This window comes from Phyllobates terribilis, unplaced genomic scaffold (genome assembly GCF_046119375.1).
Source record: "Phyllobates terribilis strain yellow unplaced genomic scaffold, ASM4611937v1 Scaffold_9__5_contigs__length_417890890, whole genome shotgun sequence".
NCBI classification, from domain to species: domain Eukaryota; kingdom Metazoa; phylum Chordata; class Amphibia; order Anura; family Dendrobatidae; genus Phyllobates; species Phyllobates terribilis.
The window spans coordinates 202,782,459-202,803,322 of NW_027362769.1; the positions used below are offsets into that span (position 1 = coordinate 202,782,459).

Consider the following 20,864-nt stretch of genomic DNA (forward strand, 5'->3'; position numbering starts at 1 on the left):
TATTTATGAGCTTGAGATGTACATTGGTAGGTTGTAATCATTTTAGACAGACAAGGTGGTCTTGTAGTGCATACCCCCAGTCATGACCGCCCTCGTTGGAGCTATAGAGGAAAACTGGAGATCGGTAGATGAGCATGTTTTATTTCTTTCGTTTAGACAACTATACTGGGCTGCATGTAAATATTAAAAAAGGGGTGGACGACTCCTCTAATATGATATTTATATCAGAAGTGAATGCATTGAAAAGAAACAACTGCTAAATTGCTTCCAACCCCATTAACAAAAATATCATGTACCCCCAAAATACAACATTTCCAGATAAAACAATGGAAAAATAAAAATACTAGTGAGGCGCCCCCTGGGCCGTGGGGTACCCGGTGCCGGGCCGGTAGATGCTGGGGGTTGTAGTCACAGTGGCGGTGACCCGGTCCCTGACGCAGGGCGGTCAATCCAAGGGAAAATTATATGTATAGGTTTTATTAAAGAGTCCGACTACGCCACCTGTGGAATGCTGCTAAAGGGGCCGCCGTTGCGGAGCAGTCCTCTGAAGCTGATGTTACTGCAGCAGGGATGGTGTCGCTCTCCACAGGTAGAGCTAGCTCCAGGGCAGTGTAGAAGATGTTGCAGGTTGTGCTGGGCGTTGTAGTGCAGGGAGTGATGGCGCAGCAAGAAACACAGAGACAAGGTGGTGCAGCCCCAGGGTCTTTACTCACGGTTATTGCAGTCCAAGTTACAGAGCTCAGTGTAACTGTCCACGTCGTGCTGCGTTTACTCAGTGAGGGTTTCAGTCCACCCTCAGATAGCTCCGGAGTACATAGCAGGACCCCCTTCTGTGTATTCTCTCTGGCTGTCTCCCTGAACCTCATACCAAGTGTCCCAGTCCAGCATCTGCGGGCCTTGGCGGGCGACGTCTGTTCCGTCCCCTGGGTCCTACATAGCTACCTTCCTTGCGAGACAGGCATGGAATGTTGGCTACAGGACATGAAATACTGCAGCCTCCGGTTTCTAGTTAAGATTTACAATCTTTTGCTAGTTGAGGGATCCGGTACCCTGTATGCAGCCTGACCCCTCCACCTCCCGGTAGATGCGGGCATACGGGTGGCCTTCTGCGCGGCCCGTACCCCTAGGGTCCCTTCTTTGGTTCCAGGAGCCTTCCTGCTCCCTCTCCTCTCTTCTCTCCTTCTCCTCTCAGACTTGGGCCTCACTGTCCAGGCCCACCTCTGGAGCAGAGCTCGTACAGAGCCTCTGCTCCTGTCACTTTCCTCCTCTGACTGAACACTGATTGACTGGCTTGTCTTTCTAAGATGGTGTCTGTACTTATATCTTTCTTCTATGTGCTCCCCTTAACTGCTTCCTCCACCCACACCCACTATGTGGTTCCCCTTTACTAAGTCCCCCCCCCCCCCACTCCAGCCAGGGAAGGGGCTGAGAAAGTACGTGGGAGGCATCTTGCCCCTCCTACTGGCCTGGAGTGGTGTGTTGGATGCAGGTGTTAGGGTCCTGAGCTGTACTCCTTCCTTACCCGAGAGTGAGATACCACACCACTGGGTGAGATGCAGTACCCCTGTGGCGACCGAACCCTCAGGGGCGCCACACTAGTGTATCCAAAGTCTGAAGACAAAATAATGAAGGAAATCACTTTGTCGTAATGTGTTACAATTACTGGACCCTGCTCACTACACGCCGCCGTACTGACTGAGGGCAGCCCTAGTGATATAGGAGGTGGATACGTCGGCATGTTTTTGAGGCTGAAGTACCACGTGAGCTTGTAGTAAAAGCGTCCAACTAGAATATTCCACGTGAGTTTTCCTTCTGTCTATGAATTTTACATTATCTCTTTCACAGCTTTAACATCCAGGCAAATATCTGAAGAATATAAATTCTGAAGCCAAAATGGAGAAAGGAGGAAGCGATGTGCGGGATGATGAGGGGTGCAAAGAGGACGTTCCTACAGGTAACTGCCCCAGTGCGGAGTCACCACTAAATAAAGCAGAGAAGAGTCACATTCTCCTCATTCACCAGACCAGACAATTTTAGGCTTAAAGTTTTATGTTATGTGTTTTCTCAGCTTTTTTGGCCATAGATTCCCCCATTCAGCTAAAATATAGATTATATATGGCTGATAGTGTAATAGCGCAATATGTAATAATTCCGTGTGCATCTATAATATGGATTGAAGAATAGACTGGGATGACAGATCATCAAAGACAAGTAACAAACCTCATGAGTAACGTATCTAGTTTAGTGTTTTGTATCATATGCATCATGGCTCTGGTTCCTTCTTTAATATATAATCTAAGTTAACTATTTGATATACTGGAGCTTAAAAAACGGTTCTGTTTTAAGGTAATTGTCTAATAGTCACAGCCAGGAGTAGATTATAAGAGAAAGCAGAGAATTGCCTGGGCTTATCCAGCTTTAAGTTTGCTCCATGGCCATGATAACAGCGAGAGTGGCGCGGCTGAGGGGAGCAGTAGTCCCCTCAGCCGAGCTGGGAACTACTCGCTGTAAAAAAAGAAAAACACTATACTCACCTGTCCGGTGTCCTCCCGATGTCCCCTGGCGATGTTGTCCTCCCGGCGGTATTTCCAGGACCGCGCTTGCTCCCAGCAGTGTACTGCTTTACCTGAACCTGCGGTCACGTGACGGTCACATGAGCTCTCAGCTGAAGATCAGCTGAGAGCTTACGTGACCTTACTTTATGGCACCGGTGCTGCATGGGAACATTCTCAAGAATGTTCCCACCAGTACTTGTGCTGAGGTCACCGGGGCTGATAAGCTGATCTTCAGCTGATGAACCCCAGTGACCTCACTCCTGCAGCAGCATGTACACTGACAGGAGTGATTTTACACTTCTTGTCAGTATACATTGCTGTCTTCTACAGTAGTGACATCAGTGATTGCTGATGTCACTGCTGTAGAAGTGACCCAGATCGCCGAGGGACAATCCAATGGACTACGTCGTGACGTTGGACAGGTGAGGGATATTGTTGTTTTTTATTTTACGTTTTTTTTCAGGAGATGAGGGATACGAGGATTGAGAGTATAATGAAAAAAAAATGAAAACCATGTGTTTATTTCATTAAAATACTTTATTCTGGCCGTGTCTTTATTTAAAAAGCGCCGACCAATTTACTACACGGTTACTACACGGTCAGAAACAGGAGTCTTTTTGCCAAGAAGAATGGGCAGCTTTACCATCTGAGAAAATAAAAATCTCATCCACAACTACCACACAGACTTCAAGCTGTCATTAATGTTAGAGGGGGCAATACACGGTATTAAGAATGGGGATTTGTGAACTTTTGATCAGGGTCATTTGGATGATTTTTGTTGTCATTAAGATTTAAAAAGAGAAAACACAGTAGTTTGACAATAAATGGCTTCATCCAACCAATAACCATGAATGGAGAATACGTTTTTTTTGTTATCATTCATATTCTCTGAAACAAGGCCAAGAAAGCAAAAATTCTGCCGGGGTATGTAAACTTTTGAGCACAACTGTATAGCGCTATCCTTAGTTATATAATTTCATCTTTTATTATGTATAACACTCTCCTTTATTACATACCATCCTCTCTAGCTATATATGATGCCGTCTCATATAGCTTCTTCTGCTGTTATGTACAGGGCTGTCCCTTACATAGAGTATTCTTGTTATTTTTGTCAGTCACAGTGCAATCTTTTATTACATAGTCATCTCTTGTTAGATATAAAATGACTGCTGATGGAGCAGCCGGTGCCCAGAAGGCCAGTCCATCAGCTCCTCCATTAAAAAAGCTTTCCCATGCTCCATCAGCCGTCATTGCATTATATATCTAAAAGGAGAGGACAGTATGTAATATAGACAAGGGGCTATAAATAATCCAATATGTAAGGGAAGGTGCTGTATATAACAAGAGAGGGCACTGTGTAATAAGGGACGGCAATATACATAATAAAGGAGGCTATTTAAGAGGTATATATGTGTGTGGCTATATGTACATCTGCAGCTTTGTTGCCATAAAAGGTGGGGGGCCCAGACACATTTCTTGCACAGGGGCCCCAAGCAGTCAGTGGCCGCCCCTGCTGCAAGGACAATATAACTTCATCAATGAGTACTGATTGATGATATAGGAAGGTGATTGGGGATTATTAGCTTTCATTCTGATGTAGCAATGATGATTTGTTTCCTTATCTCATGCCTGTTTTATTATTGCAGATGACGCCCCCAGGGGATGGGGGCGACTCGGCGCCCGGGCCTAGTTGACGGTGCTGGGGGATGCCACGGTGGCCGGCTCCCGGGGCCGTACCCTGGGGTCACTCTTAAAAGCAAAGGAGGAATGGGGAAAATGTATATGGGATAGGAAAAAGTTTGTGACGCCACCCGTGGTGTCTGGTGAGGATCACCAGCGCTGCTACAGTCCTCTGAGGCCAGTGATCAGGCAGCTTAGGTGGTTTGGCTCCCCACAGGTGGAGCAGAGCCTCAGGGCTACGTAGGAGAGGGGATGCAGGACAGAGGGGACCCAGCCGGGTCGGAGGAAGAATAGGCACACACACGACAGTTCACTTCAGTACCTTTACTGGTGGTGTTTCAGGCACGATCCAGGGCACTGTAGGGTGAAGGGTGCATTTCAGGACTCTCCCCAGTGAGCGGGTGTGGGGCCTCCTGTTTCTTGCCTTTTCCTGAAAAGTTTATGACCTGCCTGGAGCTAGGCCTAACTTGGTCTCTGTCTTGCACCGGCTGACCTAGTGGTAGGGCCTTCTGATGGAGTTCACACTCCCTGGTCTCTTGGGCCTCAGTGACTCCTGACCCAGGTATATCAGTCAGCTTTTGGTGTTCTTGGGACATATAGTTCGCCAGGGGTTCCGGTAGTTTCTGCTGGTTGTAGAGATCCCTACAGACGCGGACCCGGTGTCCGGTAAGTGATCTTGGGGTGAGCTAGCTAAGCTCCTCTGCCCCCTATGTAGCTCGCTTACTCCACTTGCCTTTGGCCTCTCGGGGCCCTTGCTAGGCTTCACACTGGCTGTAGGCCTCGCTACTCTTCACCACTCTTATGGCGTCGGCACGCCTTAGGCTCACTAACCTGAGCTCCCTGAGTCTAGGCTGGACTGGCAACTTCTCTGGCTGCAGCAGACTGACCTCCTCACAGACTAGACTGAACTGCCTAGCTCCACCTTCCCTTTTTATATCCCTATCCGGGCTCCCTCTGGTGGTCTGAGGTGGAAGGTGGAGGTGTGTGAATGTTACGAGGGCCTCTTGTGGAAGAATCCGTCCATACACCCCTCTAGGATCTGTGGCACCAATGCACAGCAGGGCGCCACATTCCCCCCTAGCAAAGCTCAGTACTCCCGGACTGAAGTACTTTTTATAACAGCAAAACAATAACTCTTCCCTTTATGGGAGGCACTTGACTTGAACATTACATATGAAACATTATAAATAATAAATAGATATATACAGTTCAATAAGCAGCCTCAGAATCCAAGTCTCTTGCGGTGAGGTTCCCCGACAGGATGTCCATCTCATGGGTTAGAGTACTTGGTAGCTTGAGGGACCTGTCCAAAGCAAACCCTCCACGTAGGCCCTGGGGTGGCTGCGGGGCATGGTGATCCTGAGTTGGACCTCCGTTAGTGCCACACCAGACAGGTTTTTCTTCTGAGGTCACCTAAAGGGGCACTCCAGGGAGTGCAATTATTTACAGCAAATAGTTTTTGGGCTGCACATAGTCCTCAGCCACAAAGTTCTTTATGTACCCTTACGGGTAGTTAGAGGCAAACAAGAGAAAGTGTCCATTTCACTTAGATTGTCCATTATAAGGCAAAACACAAGTTCATAAATACATATACATAAAAATACACAATATGATACCCCAGGGGCAACTATTTACACTGTCAGAGTTTCCTTCTTTACTCTCTGTATCTGACAGGGATCTGACCTTGTGTGCTACGTGTCGATCTGCGTAGTACGGGAGTGTGGATGGTATCTGTGTCTGCACCGTATGCTACCCTGTCAGTTCTACGTGTGGGTAGATTGTAAAACTGCCTTAACCGCTCTATGGGACTGGCAAGTGAAGTGTACCATTGGCTTGGCCTTCTTGCTCTGCTCCAACCAGGGATCCTTCTTCCGGGGATTCTTCTTGAGCAGGCTCTTCTGAAGCACTTACAGGCTATACTTGCTGTGGAGGGTCTTCTGGCTGTTGAAAGAAGTGGATCACAGGTATTATTACTGCTCCTCCTAGTTGAGGCCAATCTGCCGGGAAATCTCCTAAGTCAGCATGGAGTACTGCTTCTTTAGGCTCCTCCAGTACGGTGAGAGGCACTTTTTCTTGGGGCATTAGCAGGTCTGGACACAACTTCAGATGGTCTCTAGATACCGTTGCAGTCGTTATTCCTCCGTCTTTGCTAATCAAACAGGTCTTCTTGTTATCAAATCTTGAATTTAACACAGTGTAGGGTTCTCTCTCCCACTGGTCATCAAGTTTGTGGTTTCTCCTTTTCCTTTTTAACACCACTTCTCCTGGTGTGAAGGGTTCTGCGGGCGCACTTTTATTTTAGTGGGCTTCCTGCTTGTCCCTCACCCGAGTGAGACTGTCTTCGACACAGGCCTGTACTCTTCTGTACTGCTCCTGTCTGGTCGTGTCCCAGTCCTCAGTGGACATATCTGCTTCTGGTTCTACTACACCAAGCTCCAGGGCCATGGGCAACTTCCCGGGTATGGCTCGCATGAGATATGCTGGAGTACAATTGGTGGAACTCACAGGTATGTGGTTGTACAGATCTACCAGGTCAGGTAGTAGGTCTGGCCACTAATTTCTCTCCTCTAGTGGTAAGGTCTTCAGCAGGTCGATGACGATGTTATTCATCTTTTCACAGAGACCGTTGGTTTGGGGGTGGTACGGTGAAGTCCTGATCTTTTTACACCCGTACAGATGGCAGAACTCCTTGAACAATTTGGCTTCAAAGGCTCAGCCTTGATCTGCCAGCACCTGCTCCGGGTATCCGTGGGGCCTGCAGAAATACACCTAAAACGTCTTCGCCGCAGTTTCTACCTTCAGATCCTTGACGGGGGCGACCCCCAGGAACCGGGAATAGTGATCCACCATGGTCAGGGCATAGGAATATCCTGACCTGCTGGGTGACAGCTTGACATGATCCAGGGCCACGATCTCCAAGGGACGAGTCGTCTTGATGGGTTGCAGGGGTGCCTTCAAGCTGCTGTAGTCTTTTCTTCTGAGGCTACAGGGTCCACAATTCCGGCTCCACCTCTCGATGGAACTGCGCATTCCTACCCAATAAAACCGACACTTCAGCAGGGTTTCTAGCTTCCTCCAGTCAAAGTGCCCGCCTGATCGTGGTAGGCCTCCAACACCATCTGGATGTCTGTCTTTGGCACCACTATCTGCCATACCATCTCATGGGTTTTGGGGTTGACGTACCTCCAGCACAGTTTCTCTCTATAGATGAACTACCGGCTCTTCTCATTCCACAGCTGCTTGGCTTGTAGAGACGCTTCCTTCTCCAGGGAGGAACCTTCCTGGGTTATCAGCTCTTTGATACGGCTGACAACCGAGTCGCTGCCCTGGGTCTCCTTCCAGCTGTGGTGAGGCAGGGGGTTTAACGTCTTACCGCGAGGCCTCCTGGAGGCTCGTTGCTCGTGGACCATTCCATTCCGATGAAAGGCAGGTAATTCAATCTCCTCCAGGTCATCCACTTCTTCTTCAGTGTCCGACTGGTGAGGCATCCTGGACAGGGCATCGGCATTGGCGTTCTTGCGGCCCGCCCGGTACTTAATAGTGAATTGGTAGTTTGACAGCCGAGCCATCGACCGTTGCTCCATGGATCCTAACTTGGCTGTTTCTAGATGAGTCAAGGGATTCTTATCAGTGAAGACAGTGAATTTACTGGAGGCTAGGTAGTGCTTGAACCGCTCGGTGATGGCCCAGACCAGGGCCAGGAACTCTAACTTGAAGCTGCTATAGTTCTCCGGGTTCCTCTTGGTCGGGCAGAGCTTCCTGCTTGCATAGACGATCACCTTCTCTTGGCCATTCTGCTTCTGACTCAGTACAGCTCCTAATCCTTCGTTGCTAGCATCAGTGTACAGCAGGAACAGTTGGCTGTAGTCAGGGTAGGCTAGGATCTCTTCGCCGGTCAGGATCTCCTTCATCACATTAAAGGATTCAGCCTGCTCCTTACCCCACTGGAACGGGGGATTTCTGCCTCTGGGGGACTGTCATACCAGGAGGTCTTGCAGAGGCGCCGTTTTCTTAGTATAGTCCTTCACAAACCTCCGGTAATACCCCACTAGTCCCAGGAACTAACGTACCTCCTTGAGGCTCTTCGGCTCCGGCCATTTCAGGATGGCAGTGACCTTCTCCGGGTCTGGTGCTACTCCCTCTGGACTAACAATGTGCCCCAGGTACTGTACCTTTCGCTTGAGCAGGTGGCACTTTGAGGGCTTCAGCTTCATCCCATACCGGGACAGCGACTCAAATACCTCCGCCAGGTGCTTCAAGTGGTCCTCGTACGTTTTGGAGTACACTATCACATCGTCCAGGTATAGTAGTACAGTCTCGAAGTTGCGGTGTCCCAGGCAGCACTCCATCAATCTTTGGAACGTTCCGGGGGCGTTGCAGAGTCCAAACGGCATACTATTGAACTCGCAGAGTCCCATCGGGGTGGTGAAGGCCGTCTTCTCCCGATCCTCCTCAGCAACAGCTACTTGCCAGTACCCACTAGTGAGGTCAAGGGTGGAGAAGTAATTTGCAGACTTCAAGGCAGCCAGGGATTCCTCTATACGTGGTAAAGGGTATGCATCTTTATGTGTAATGCGATTTACTTGTCTGTAATCTACACACATTCTCATGCTTCCATCCTTTTTCCTGACTAGAACTAGGGGAGCTGCCCAGGGACTACAACTATCCCTTACTACCCCTGCCTTCTTCATGTCGTGCAACATTTCCTTCGCCTTCTGGTAGTGTGCTGGTGGTATAGGCCTGTAATCTTCTTTGATGGGTGGATGGTCACCTGTGGGGATATGGTGTTGAACCTCCTTAATCCTCCCAAAGTTGAGTGGGTGCTTACTGAATATCTGCTCGTATTCCTGAACCACCCAGTGTACACCCTGCTTCTGATGGGCAGGAGTGGTGTCTGTCCCAACATGGAGCTGTTAACACCAATCCTCCACCTGGGTTGCCGGGTCATTATCCTCCACTTCTTCTGGTGAGGTAAAGGACTCCGCCGTGTGTATGGAGTTGTTATTTACTGTGTACAGTTTGGCAACAGTGGCGTAGCGTGGTAATCTAACCTCGTCCTCCCCATAGTTTAGGAGGCGTACGGGCACCCTCCCATTGCGTACATCCACTACCCCTCTGGCAGTTAAGAGTGTAGGCCTATGTTCCGAGCTAAGGGGCTCTACTACCGCCTGGTAGCTCTGTACTTTGAGACCTATTGCTGCTCTACACCAAATCAGCATTTCACTCATCAGGGTAATCACAATGGATACCGGGTCTGTCACCCGTACATTACCAATTTCACCGCCTGTTAGCTTTACCTGTTGCTGATACATAAGGGCTCGGATTTCTTTCTGCAGCGCCCTTCTCTGCCCTGGTCTGGCAGTGTCAGCTATCTGTTGGAGCAAGAACAACACTTCTCCCAAACAGTTACTAACAATATTAGTGGAAAGTACCATATACAAGTTGGTATCATCAGGATTAGTCTCTACTACAATCAGTCCCTGGTCCTTCAGTTCCACCCTTCCGATCTTTACTGCCACATCCTTAACCCCGACTAGGTTAAGGGGGAGGCCGTTTGAGGCATAGACGGAAAGGTTTGGATCTGGTGGGTGAAGTTCGTCTATAGACCAGAACCTTTTGTAGAGGACATCAGGCATGATGGTTACCTGAGATCCTGTGTCCAGCAGAGCGGGTGTTGCGATGCCGTCACGCACAATGGACAGGAAAGGTCTTCCTCCCACGAACCTGCGGTACCAGTTTGATGGGCCTGGGGGGGTCTACTCCTGGGTGTCGGCCCTCGGCCCCAGGGTTTTCTCATTTAAAGGACAGCTCTGGACGGTGTGACCTGTCTTGTGGCAGCGGTGGCAGACAGGGTCCCTCGGCGGGCGGCGTTGTCCTCCTCCTCCCTCTCATCCAGGGGACATCCTCAGGGCTGTCGGCTAGCAGGATCCTTCCTTCTGCCTTGGGCTCCGTCCTCAGCTGCAGGGCACTCAGTACAGTGGTCAGGGTTTTGCTCAACTGACGCACTTCAGAGCGCAGGCTGTCCAGCTCACTAGGGGACGTTGCTGGAACCTTGGCTTCAGCAGCCACCGGGGAAAAGGTGGACACTGCAGGCACTGGGGTGGCCCCACCCTGGTAATATTGGATAGCAGTTGTTTCCAGGGGCTGCAGTCCTTTTATAGCAATGTCCTTAAGGGTGTCAAAGGTGGCATCTGGATGATCCAGGGACCACCAACGTACAGTCCTGCTCTCCTCTTGGGACCTCAGTCCCCGGATAAACTGTTCCGTCAGCATTTTATTTTCATCACTGATGCTGGTTGGACTAACCTGTTTCAGAGCTTGCAGGGCCCCTTGTAAACGCCAGGTATAGTCCCGAACACTGTCCTCCGGTTGCTGAGAGCAGTTGTAGAACCTCATCCGGAGGTCTGTCTCAGTACGATTCTCAAAGACAGTCTGTAACTTTTTAAAAATTGCGGACACTGACTCCTGGTCTGCTGCCAACCAGGTTTCCACTTCTCGCTCCGCAGCACCGGTCAATTGTCCTAATACCACAGCTGCTCTTAGCTTGCCTGTCATAAAGTACATGTCCAGTATACAGCATATTTTCCTTTTGAATCCAGACAGGGTATCTGGTTTGCCGCTGTACTGGGGGAGCCACTTCACTCCAGGGATGTACGGTAGGGCCATGGGTATGACAGGGGTTACAGGCCCTGCTGGTGGAGCTGCTGCTTCGGCCTGCTCGGCGCCGAGCTCGGGTTGAACATCAGGGTGGTTAACCTCGGACATTCTGGCGCCCCCCTAGCGAACCGTGGCCTACCTTCTTTTCTTTTCTTCCGGTAGGCCGGAGCTCCGCAGGTGACGGTCTTCTTCAGGACCTTGCGTCACTTGCGTCCTACGTCAGAGCGCTCACCGAGGCTCCTTCCAGGACCTGCCGCTTCCTGGTTTTGACGTTGAGGCGTGGGGCGTGTCCGGGGCTTCGCGCGCTTCAGCAGGTACGCCTCTCAGTTTCCCGCGGTTACGCCCTTCTTCCCGCTCGTCGGCACAACAATGGCGGCGATCTTCACCACAGTTAAATACATAGTTCAGAATAAAGTAAAGGCGCACAGTACCCGGTGGCAACGGGCACAACACTACGTCGTTGCAGCGGGCACGGAATCCTGTTCGTGACACCATGAAGAGATGACGCGCCCAGGGGATGGGGGCGACTCGGCGCCCGAGCCTAGTTGACGGTGCTGGGGGATGCCGTGGTGGCCGGCTCCCGGGGCCGTACCCTGGGGTCACTCTTAAAAGCAAAGGAGGAATGGGGAAAAGGTATATGGGATAGGAAAAGGTTTGTTACGCCACCCGTGGTGTCTGGTGAGGATCACCAGCATTGCTACAGTCCTCTGAGGCTGGTGATCAGGCAGCTTAGGTGGTGCAGCTCCCCACAGGTGGAGCAGGGCCGCAGGGCAGCGTAGGAGAGGGGATGCAGGACAGAGGGGACCCAGCTGGGTCGGAGGAAGAATAGGCACACACACGACAGTTCACTTCAGTACCTTTACTGGTGGTGTTTCAGGCACGATCCAGGGCACTATAGGGTGAAGGGTGCATTTCAGGACTCTCCCCAGTGAGCGGGTGTGGGGCCTCCTGTTTCTTGCCTTTTCCTGATAAGTTTATGACCTGCCTGGAGCTAGGCCTAACTTGGTCTCTGTCTTGCATCGGCTGACCTGGTGGTAGGGCCTTCTGATGGAGTTCACACTCCCTGGTCTCTTGGGCCTCAGTGACTCCTGACCCAGGTATATCAGTCAGCTTTTGGTGTTCCTGGGACATATAGTTCGCCAGGGGTTCCGGTAGTTTCTGCTGGTCGTAGAGGTCCCTGCAGACGCGGACCCGGTGTCCGGTAAATGATCTTGGGGTGAGCTGGCTAAGCTCGTCTGCCCCTATGTAGCTCGCTTACTCCACTTGCCTTCGGCCTCTCGGGGCCCTCACTAGGCTACACACTGGCAGTATGCCTCGCTACTCTTCACCGCTCTTATGGCGTGGGCACGCCTTAGGCTCACTAACCTGAGCTCCCTGAGTCTAGGCTGGACTGGCAACTTCTCTGGCTGCAGCAGACTGACCTCCTCACAGACTAGACTGAACTGCCTAGCTCCACCTTCCCTTTTTATATCCCTATCCGGGCTCCCTCTGGTGGTCTGAGGTGGAAGGTGGAGGTGTGTGAATGTTACGAGGGCCTCTTGTGGAGGAATCCGTCCATGCACCCCTCTAGGATCTGTGGCACCAATGCACAGCAGGGCGCCACACAGAATATCCTCTATTTACACAAAGGGGATGATGCTCTATCGACAATGATCATTTTTATGCTCATTTAAAATATATACAACCAATGACAAATGTTTTATTCTTTGTCATTTGATGTTTGCACTGGCCAATGATCGGTAAGAAACATTAGTACAATTGATTATTTGTGCAATCATCAAATAATGTTAATGACACTTTAGTCAGTTAATAATAGAACTTTGCTACACACCTTGTAATTTGTATGTAATTTTTTAATTTTCACTTTTTTTCCTTATATTTATCTAAATATAAAAAAGTTTGGTTATTTTGTTCACAAATTAAATCAATTTTATTCTTGGCAGATGGCTGTATCAGGAGCTCCGAAAGACATCTCATATCTTCACATTTTAAAGCAGTTGCTTGTAGCTTTGCACAAGATCCATATGAAGAGCATGCCAACATCACAGACATGGATCCTTTCAAAGTACAATGCCCTGATTCATCACAGACTGTTAAACAAAATACAATTCACAGGAGAAGTGTGGAAAATAAAAGAGCTCGCACAACGAAGAAGCCATTTTCATGCTCAGAATGTGGAAAATGTTTTGCAGCTAAGTCAACTCTTCTTACACATGAGAGACATCACACAGGAGAGAAGCCATTTCCATGTTCAGAATGTGGGAAATGTTTTACAGATAAATCAGTTCTGGTTAATCATAAAAGAATTCACACAGGAGATAAGACATTTTCATGTTCAGCATGCCACAAATGTTTTACTAATAAATCAAATCTTGTTATTCATGAGAAAAGTCACACAGGAGAGAATCCATTTTCATGTTCAGAATGTGAGAAATCTTTTCCTATTAAATCAAATCTTGTTAATCATCAAAGAACTCACACAGGAGAGAAGCCGTTTTCATGTTCAGAATGTGAGAAATGTTTTACTACAAAATCTCATCTTGTTAGACATGCGAAAATTCACACAGGAGAGAAGCCATTTTCATGTTCAGAATGTGAGAAATGTTTTACTCAGAAATCTCACCTTGTTAGACATGAGAGAATTCACACAGGAGAGGAGCCATTTTCTTGTTCAGAATGTGGGAAATGTTTTACTAATAAATCTCATCTTGTTAGACATGAGAGAATTCACACAGGAGAGAAGCCATTTTCATGTTCAGAATGTGAGAAATATTTTTCAACTAGAACACAACTTGTTAGACATCAGAGAACTCACATTGGGAAGCAGCCATTTTAATCCTTTAGTGACCAAGCCCAATTTTTCAAATCTGACGTTTCATTTTGTGGTAATAATGATGGAATGTCATATATTCCAGTTATTCTGAGAATGTTTTTTTTCTGACATGCTGTACTTTGTTAGTAATGAACGTGATAACTAAAAATGTGCAATATTCAAACTTTGAATGTTTAAACCTACAAACCATATAGTTATACTACATAATGAAGTTAATAAATAACAATTACCTTATGTCTACTATGTCAGCATAATTTTTCAAATGTTCTTTTATGGTATTAGAAGGGTTAAACGTTTAGCAGCAATTTTTCATTATTTTTGTGCAATGTACAAAACTTATTTTTTTTGGGACCTATTCAGTTTTGAATTGAATTTATGGGTCTATATGTTGGAGATTACACTAAAGGTATACCATCAGAAGTATACAACACTGCTGTCAGGTAGTTTAACCTTTCAGGAGCTTCATGAGAAATAATGCAACACGGAATTAATGGAAAGAAAAATTGTGGGCATCTCATACCGTTTGTGTGGGGGAGCAGCTGTGTGGTGCCATCATCATGTGAAGGGACTATGGGGTCCATCATACTATGATGTGGGGCTGTGGGGAACACCATCATTATGTGCAGGGCAACCATCATGCTGTGGGAATGGCAAGCATATTGCGTGGGGTGGAGCTGTAGGGGCAATAGTCATACTGTGAGCGGCGGAGCTGTAGGGGCTATAGTCATATTGTGTGGGGTGGAGCTGTAGGGTCTATAGTCATATTGCGTGGGACGGAGCTATAGGGGCTATGTCATGCAAGGTGTGGGAAAGACTTAGTGCAACACAAAGGGAAGAGGGAAAGGGAGCCCAAACTCTAGGGAAAGGGGGGAGTGGAGACCTCCTAGGCTGGTCTAGTGTCACCCTGTCTTCCCTAATGACCCTATATTGGTTCTTCACCAATCGCCACACGCGTGCCTAGCCCTGCATTTCCATGGCATATGGCTAAGGCTAGGGAAGGGAGGAGATGAACACTAGTCGATCCCCACTGAACACTAAAGACAACAAGAGAGTACAAACGGGGAAATTGCTTAGCTTTAGACGACTCCAAACAAATGCGCACACATCCTCAAGCTCCAGAGAGAAAGAAGTACTGCTTTTGCTAAGCCTTGTAAAGGAGTAAATGAATATCGCCGGCACCTCCCTCTAAACACAGCAAGTATTTATACACCCAGGCCAGGGTGCTAATTAGCCAGAGGAAGGTAACCACTGGGTCCTAGAGACAACCTCTAAGACGTTGTCTGTAATGCCAAACATAGAGATGCCCTGCAACCAACTGCAGGGAGGATGTCTGTCACTTATGACACACCCATGACAGGCTATAGTCATATTGTGTGGGGTGTGGCTGTAGTGGCTATAGTCATTATTTGGGGTGGAGCTGTAGGGGCTTTAGTTATATTATGTGGATTGACTGTGAGGACCCCTATCAACTGTGTAGGGGCTACTGCCACTATTATCCTGTGTGAGGGCATCATACTGTGTGTAGGGGGTATCTATATTTTCCAAGACATGAACCTGTGTGAGGACTTGTTCTTCATATCCTGACCTGGATTTTTTGTATTAATATCATGTTGAGGTAGATATTATCTTTTTATTGTAACATAGTAACATAGTAACATAGTTTGTAAAGCCGAATAAAGACTTGCGTCCATCAAGTTCGACCTGTTAGTTCTGTAATTGCTAAAGTTGATCCAGAGGAGGGCAAAAACCCCAAATGATTTGGCCAATCTTCACCTGAGGAAAAATTCCCTCCCGACTCTGAAACCAGCAGTCAGAATAAATCCCTGTATCAACCTACTATTTTATTTTATTTTTAAGTATACGCTGAAATCTGCCTGGTATCTAGAAATGCATCCAGTCCCCGCTTGAACTGGTGTAGTGAATCCGACATTACCGTCTCCTCACTCAGTGAATTCCATATTCTCACTGCTCTTACCGTAAAGAACCCCTTCCTATGCTGGTGCTGAAACCTTTTCTCTTCCAGTCTTAGTGAATGCCCTCTTGTTACCGTAATATTCCTCCTTTTGAACAAATCCCTGGCAAGGTCTCTATACTGTCCCCTAACATATTTGTACACATTTATTATGTCCCCCCTCAACCTTCTCTTTTCCAGGCTGAATAGTTCTAGTTTTGTCAACCTCTCTGGGTATTGCAGTCCCTCCATTCCCTTTATTAATTTTGTTGCCCTTCTTTGTACCTTTTCAAGCTCATTTATATCCTTTCTATATATCGGGGCCCATAACTGAGCACAGTATTCCAAGTGTGGTCTGACCAGTGCTTTGTACAGTGGAAGAACAATGTTCTCATCCTTTGCAGCTATACCTCTTCTGATACATCCCATTACCCTGTTTGCCCTTACAGCAGCGGCCTGACTTTGGGCACTCCAATTTAGTTTGCTATCAATCAAGATGCCCAAGTCCTTCTCCATCTCTGAATTCCCCAATGATTTCCCATTCAGTGAGTACTGGTGACTTCCATTTTTCCTTCCCATATGTATGACCTTACATTTCTCCTCGTTAAACCTCATTTGCCATTTAATGCTCCACATACCCAGCTTATCCAAATCCCTCTGTAGGTCTGCACTGTCCTCTTTTGTATTAATTGTTTACATAACTTTGTGTCATCTGCAAATATTGATATTTTACTATTTATCCCGTTGACTATGTCGTTAATAAAGATATTAAATAACATTGGGCCTAGTACAGACCCCTGTGGTACCCCACTAGTGACGCTTACCCAATCTGAGTATATTCCATTTATAACCACCCTCTGCCTTCTATCCTTTAGCCAGTTAGCTACCCACTTGCAGACATTTTCCCCCAGCCCCATCATTCTCATTTTGTATACCAACGTATTATGTGGCACGCTATCGAACGCTTTTGAGAAGTCGAGATACACGACATCCACTGGTTCCCCCTGATCTACTCGAGAGCTAACCTCCTCGTAGAAGTCAATCAGGTTTGTTTGGCAGGAGCGATTCCTCATGAATCCATGTTGGTTCGGGATTAAAAGATTATTAGCATCAAGATGCTCCATAATTGCCTCTTTAATGAAGCTTTCAAAAATTTTGCCCACAACGGACGTCAGACTCACCGGCCGATAGTTTCCGGCGTCACTTTTCGCTCCCTTTTTGAATATTGGCACTACATTCGCCTGTCGCCAATCAAGTGGCACAGACCCAGTCTCAACAGAGTCCTTAAATATAAGATATAACGGTCTGTCTATCACATTACTTAGTTCCCTTAGTACCCGTGGGTGTATGCCATCAGGTCCTGGTGATTTGTTTATTTTAATGTTACTGAGGCGTTTCTGTACCCGAGCTTGCTTACTGAATCTTTGTTGTGGCAGCTGAAAAAGCAAAATTCTGGCATTTTGTTGTTTTTTTCTGTATGCCATTTACAGAGATTTTATATTTTCTTAGATCGGACTATTACGGATGTGGAGTTACCATATAAGTGTATTTGTTTTATTTCTCTTTCTAATGCTGGAAAAGAAAGGTATTTCAAATTGCTATATATTTTTGAAAACATTTTTACTATTTTTTCTAGTACCCTCAGGGGAATGAACCCACCATCAGACAATTAGTTGTAATACAGCAATGTTTCTCAACTCCAATCCTCAGGACCCCCAACAGATCAGGTTTTTGAAGGATTTCCTTAGTATTGAACAGGTTAGAGAACCTGTGACATTTTTTGATGCCTTGATAATAATTCCATCACCTGTGCAATACTAAGGAGATCCTGAAAACCTGATCTGTTGGGGGGTCCTGGAGTTGGGAAACACTGTACAGTATTATTGTGTATAGCAAAAATCAAAGTCTTCTATAAATGCCAGCCATGGACTGGCTTTCTTAGGAGTACCATCATGACAGGCACGGGGGTCTTCAGCAAACCACTGGCTGTTATGGTAAACTATCGTCACCCCGTGATTGTATAGCAGGAGGGGAGGGAGATGGCTGGTTATAACAGCACATCCCTGGGCTACTCACTGTAGATGTCACTGTTAGAGAATGAAGCCCCCCCCCCCCCCAGTAGGCCATTATGAGGGGGGTCTCATGATAGTACAGACCCTTAAATTACATTTTTTGTGGTACAATCACTCTGTTTTCTTTTGGTTACGAAAGGGTTAACTGTTTTATGCTGGTCAGCAGTGGTAGCCACGAGCAGATTAATCTGGTTTGAACTGGATTTTTTGGCAGTCAAATTTCCTTGATTTTGATTGACTGTCAAGAAAAATGCGGGAAGGAATGTATGATATAAAAGACAGCTGTCAGAAGAAAAGAAGATAGAAGATGGAATCGCTTTTACAACTGCTGATTAACAGAGCGGAACAGGAGGGTGGCGTGGACTGGCTGAAGAACTGCCTCTCTATAAAACCTGCTATGGAACCTGCCCCGGTCTCTGGAGATCTGGCAGCTTCGATGCCGGGACCGCCGCCTTCCCTCCCTTCTGCACCAAGATCACCGCCGCTGCCCAGGAGAAGCAGGAGCGCAAAGAGGAGCCGCAGACCCAGATTGATTTACTCACCGCCATCTCCTCAGAACAGCCGAGTGCAGGAAACGAGCGGTACGAAGAAGCGGAGAGGAAACAGGAAGTCTCGCAGCCCGTCGCGAGAGCTGAGCCAGCGGGGAGGAGCGGAGCTGCCGGCGCTTCCCAGACCGAATCAGCTGATAAGTCCGATACTGTCAGCATCAGCTGGAATGGCAAGGGGCACATCTAGCTGCCGCAGTCAAAAAAGCACTGCGGCGGCCAAGGGATACCAACAGCCAGAACCCCCCTTGCTGACTGCATCAGGGCTGCAGGCTGATAGAGCTGCAGCTAGATCCTGGAGGGCCCCAGCAGAAGAGGCAGAAGAGGATGATGAAGAAGATGCCATCACTGCAGTTAACATGCCGCACTTGCCCCAATCACAGGGCTTGAGTGCTGGTATGCAACAGGACAACATCCAAGTGCCAGCTGACAAAGGAAGGGGTGAGATAATCCATGTCCCGCTGTCTGTCCCCCAGAATGTCCCTCATAATGATATTAAGAGCCTTTTGTTAAATATGTTGAGCGAAGTATTAGGCACATCAGGTTATGATGTTCCCCATAAATCTTCCCATAGTAGTATTAATAATGGTTTAAATTTTAATTTAAAGCCAGGCTTAGCAGAAATCCATTTGAAAGAGGCACTTACATGTAAACTTTCACCATTAGGTTTTCATTTAAGTGCCTCTTTGAAAGATAAAATTTGGAATAGGGACTACATTGACATTTTCTCTTTACTACCATACACAAAAGAACAGCTGAACAAATACGATAAAAAAGATTATAAGCCTGAAGCGGATGAAAAAAGGCGTAATGCGCATAGATCCTTTAACAATTGGCTCCAGGCATTTGCTATTTATTCAGCCGTACTAGGAGAAAAATACCCGAATTTTTGTTCAGGTTTATTTCAGCATATCGATATAATCTTAGAAGCATATCGTAATTTTGGCGGCATGGCCTGGCTATCTTATGATGAAGCTTTTAGACAGAAACTGGCAGTATATCCAAATTTATGCTGGGGGAACAAAGACATTGGTCTATGGATTAATCTCATGCTCCCCAAGAGGACTTCATCAGTTAGGACTAGTGTTGAGCGAGTATGTTCTGCTCCGAGTATGCTCGGGCCGAGCTCCGAGTATTTACAGCTGCTCGGTGTTATATTTGAATCGCTCCCGTGTGCATGATTTGCAACTGTTTGACAGTTTTATTACATGTGAGGAATGTGTAGGAAATAGGGTTAACAGAACATACTCGCTCAACACTAGTTAGGACTGGTAGCAACAGTTCCGTAAAAAAAGGTGTGTGTTTTGCCTTTAATGAAACATCTTGTAAATGGCTCAATAACTGCCGATTTTGCCATGAATGTTCATTCTGTGGAGGCTCCCATCCAATGTCAAAATGCTTCAAAAAGCAATATCAGAGCCAACAGAATAATTCCAGAGAAAATAATGCAAAAAGCGGTGACTCCAGTGAGGTTACAAAACATGCTACCATGGTTAGAAATTTACCCAGACTGATGTACCAGTAATTAAATTTTTTCAGGTTTTTCTAAAGGTTTTTTTTGTTCCTCATTTTCAAGGCTTAGGTTGTGAAATAGTTAATAATTTACCTTCGGTAGTAAAATTATATGATGTTGCTAAAGAGAAAATATTTAAAGAAATTGAAGCTGGTAGAGTAGCGGATCATTTTAATTTTCCCCCTTTTGCTAATTTTAGGAATTCTCCTCTTGGTGTCGTGCCCAAAAAAGAGCCGGATTCATACAGACAAATTCACCATCTTTCCTATCCTGTTGGTTTTTCACTAAATGATGCAATAGATAAAAAATTGTGTTCAGTAACATATGCCTCCTTTGATGAGGCTATTGACATGCTTAGGTATTTTGGTAAAGGGGCCCTTATGGCAAAATCCGACATCAAATCAGCATTTAGGTTACTTCCGGTCGATCCTAACGGTTTTAATTCTTTAGGTTTTTTGTTTAGATAACCAATATTTTTTTGATAAATGTCTTCCTATGGGTTTTTCGCTTTCTTGTTTTTATTTTGAAAGTTTTTCATCATTCTTGCATTGGGTAGTTCAATATGATATTTCAGGGGCTGGGATTTTACATTATTTGGACGATTTTTTATTTTTAGGTCCTTATAATTCAAAAAGTTGTTTAAACTTACTTGAAAGATTTTTTTCTATATGCAGCGATTTTGGCATTCCGTTAGCCATGGAGATGACGGTATATCCTTGTACGTCTATTGAATTTTTAGACATTCTTATAGATTCAGATAACATGCAATGCTGCTTACCTATGGAAAAAATTTCTAGGATTTGCGGTGCAATAATGTCCTACATCAGTAAAGATAAAGTTACTCTGAAGGATTTGCAGTCCCTAGTAGGAATGCTGAACTTTGCTCTTAGAATTATCCCAATGAGGAGGGTTTTTTCAAGGCGCCTTTATGAAGCCACAGCGGGACTTACTTCCCCTGGCTCTCATATCAGGCTCTCTTCTGATGCAAAGGAAGACCTAAAGATTTGGCTGAATTTCCTTTCTAATTTTAACGGCCGATCCTGTTGGCAGAGTGCCTT

General features: G+C 46.6%; 1 protein-coding gene across 1 annotated transcript in view; it reads left to right on the forward strand.

The window, feature by feature from the left end:
- Positions 1–15,134, forward strand: part of LOC141161982 (uncharacterized) — an 86,020-nt gene extending 70,886 nt beyond the window's left edge. Inside the window, exons 2-3 of the mRNA XM_073647575.1 lie at positions 1,846–1,954; positions 12,836–15,134. Of these exons, the coding sequence (XP_073503676.1) occupies positions 1,894–1,954; positions 12,836–13,728 (954 nt within the window). The 5' untranslated portion in view covers positions 1,846–1,893 and the 3' untranslated portion in view covers positions 13,729–15,134. The remainder of the gene's footprint in view (positions 1–1,845; positions 1,955–12,835) is intronic.
- Positions 15,135–20,864: the final 5,730 nt, after the last annotated feature.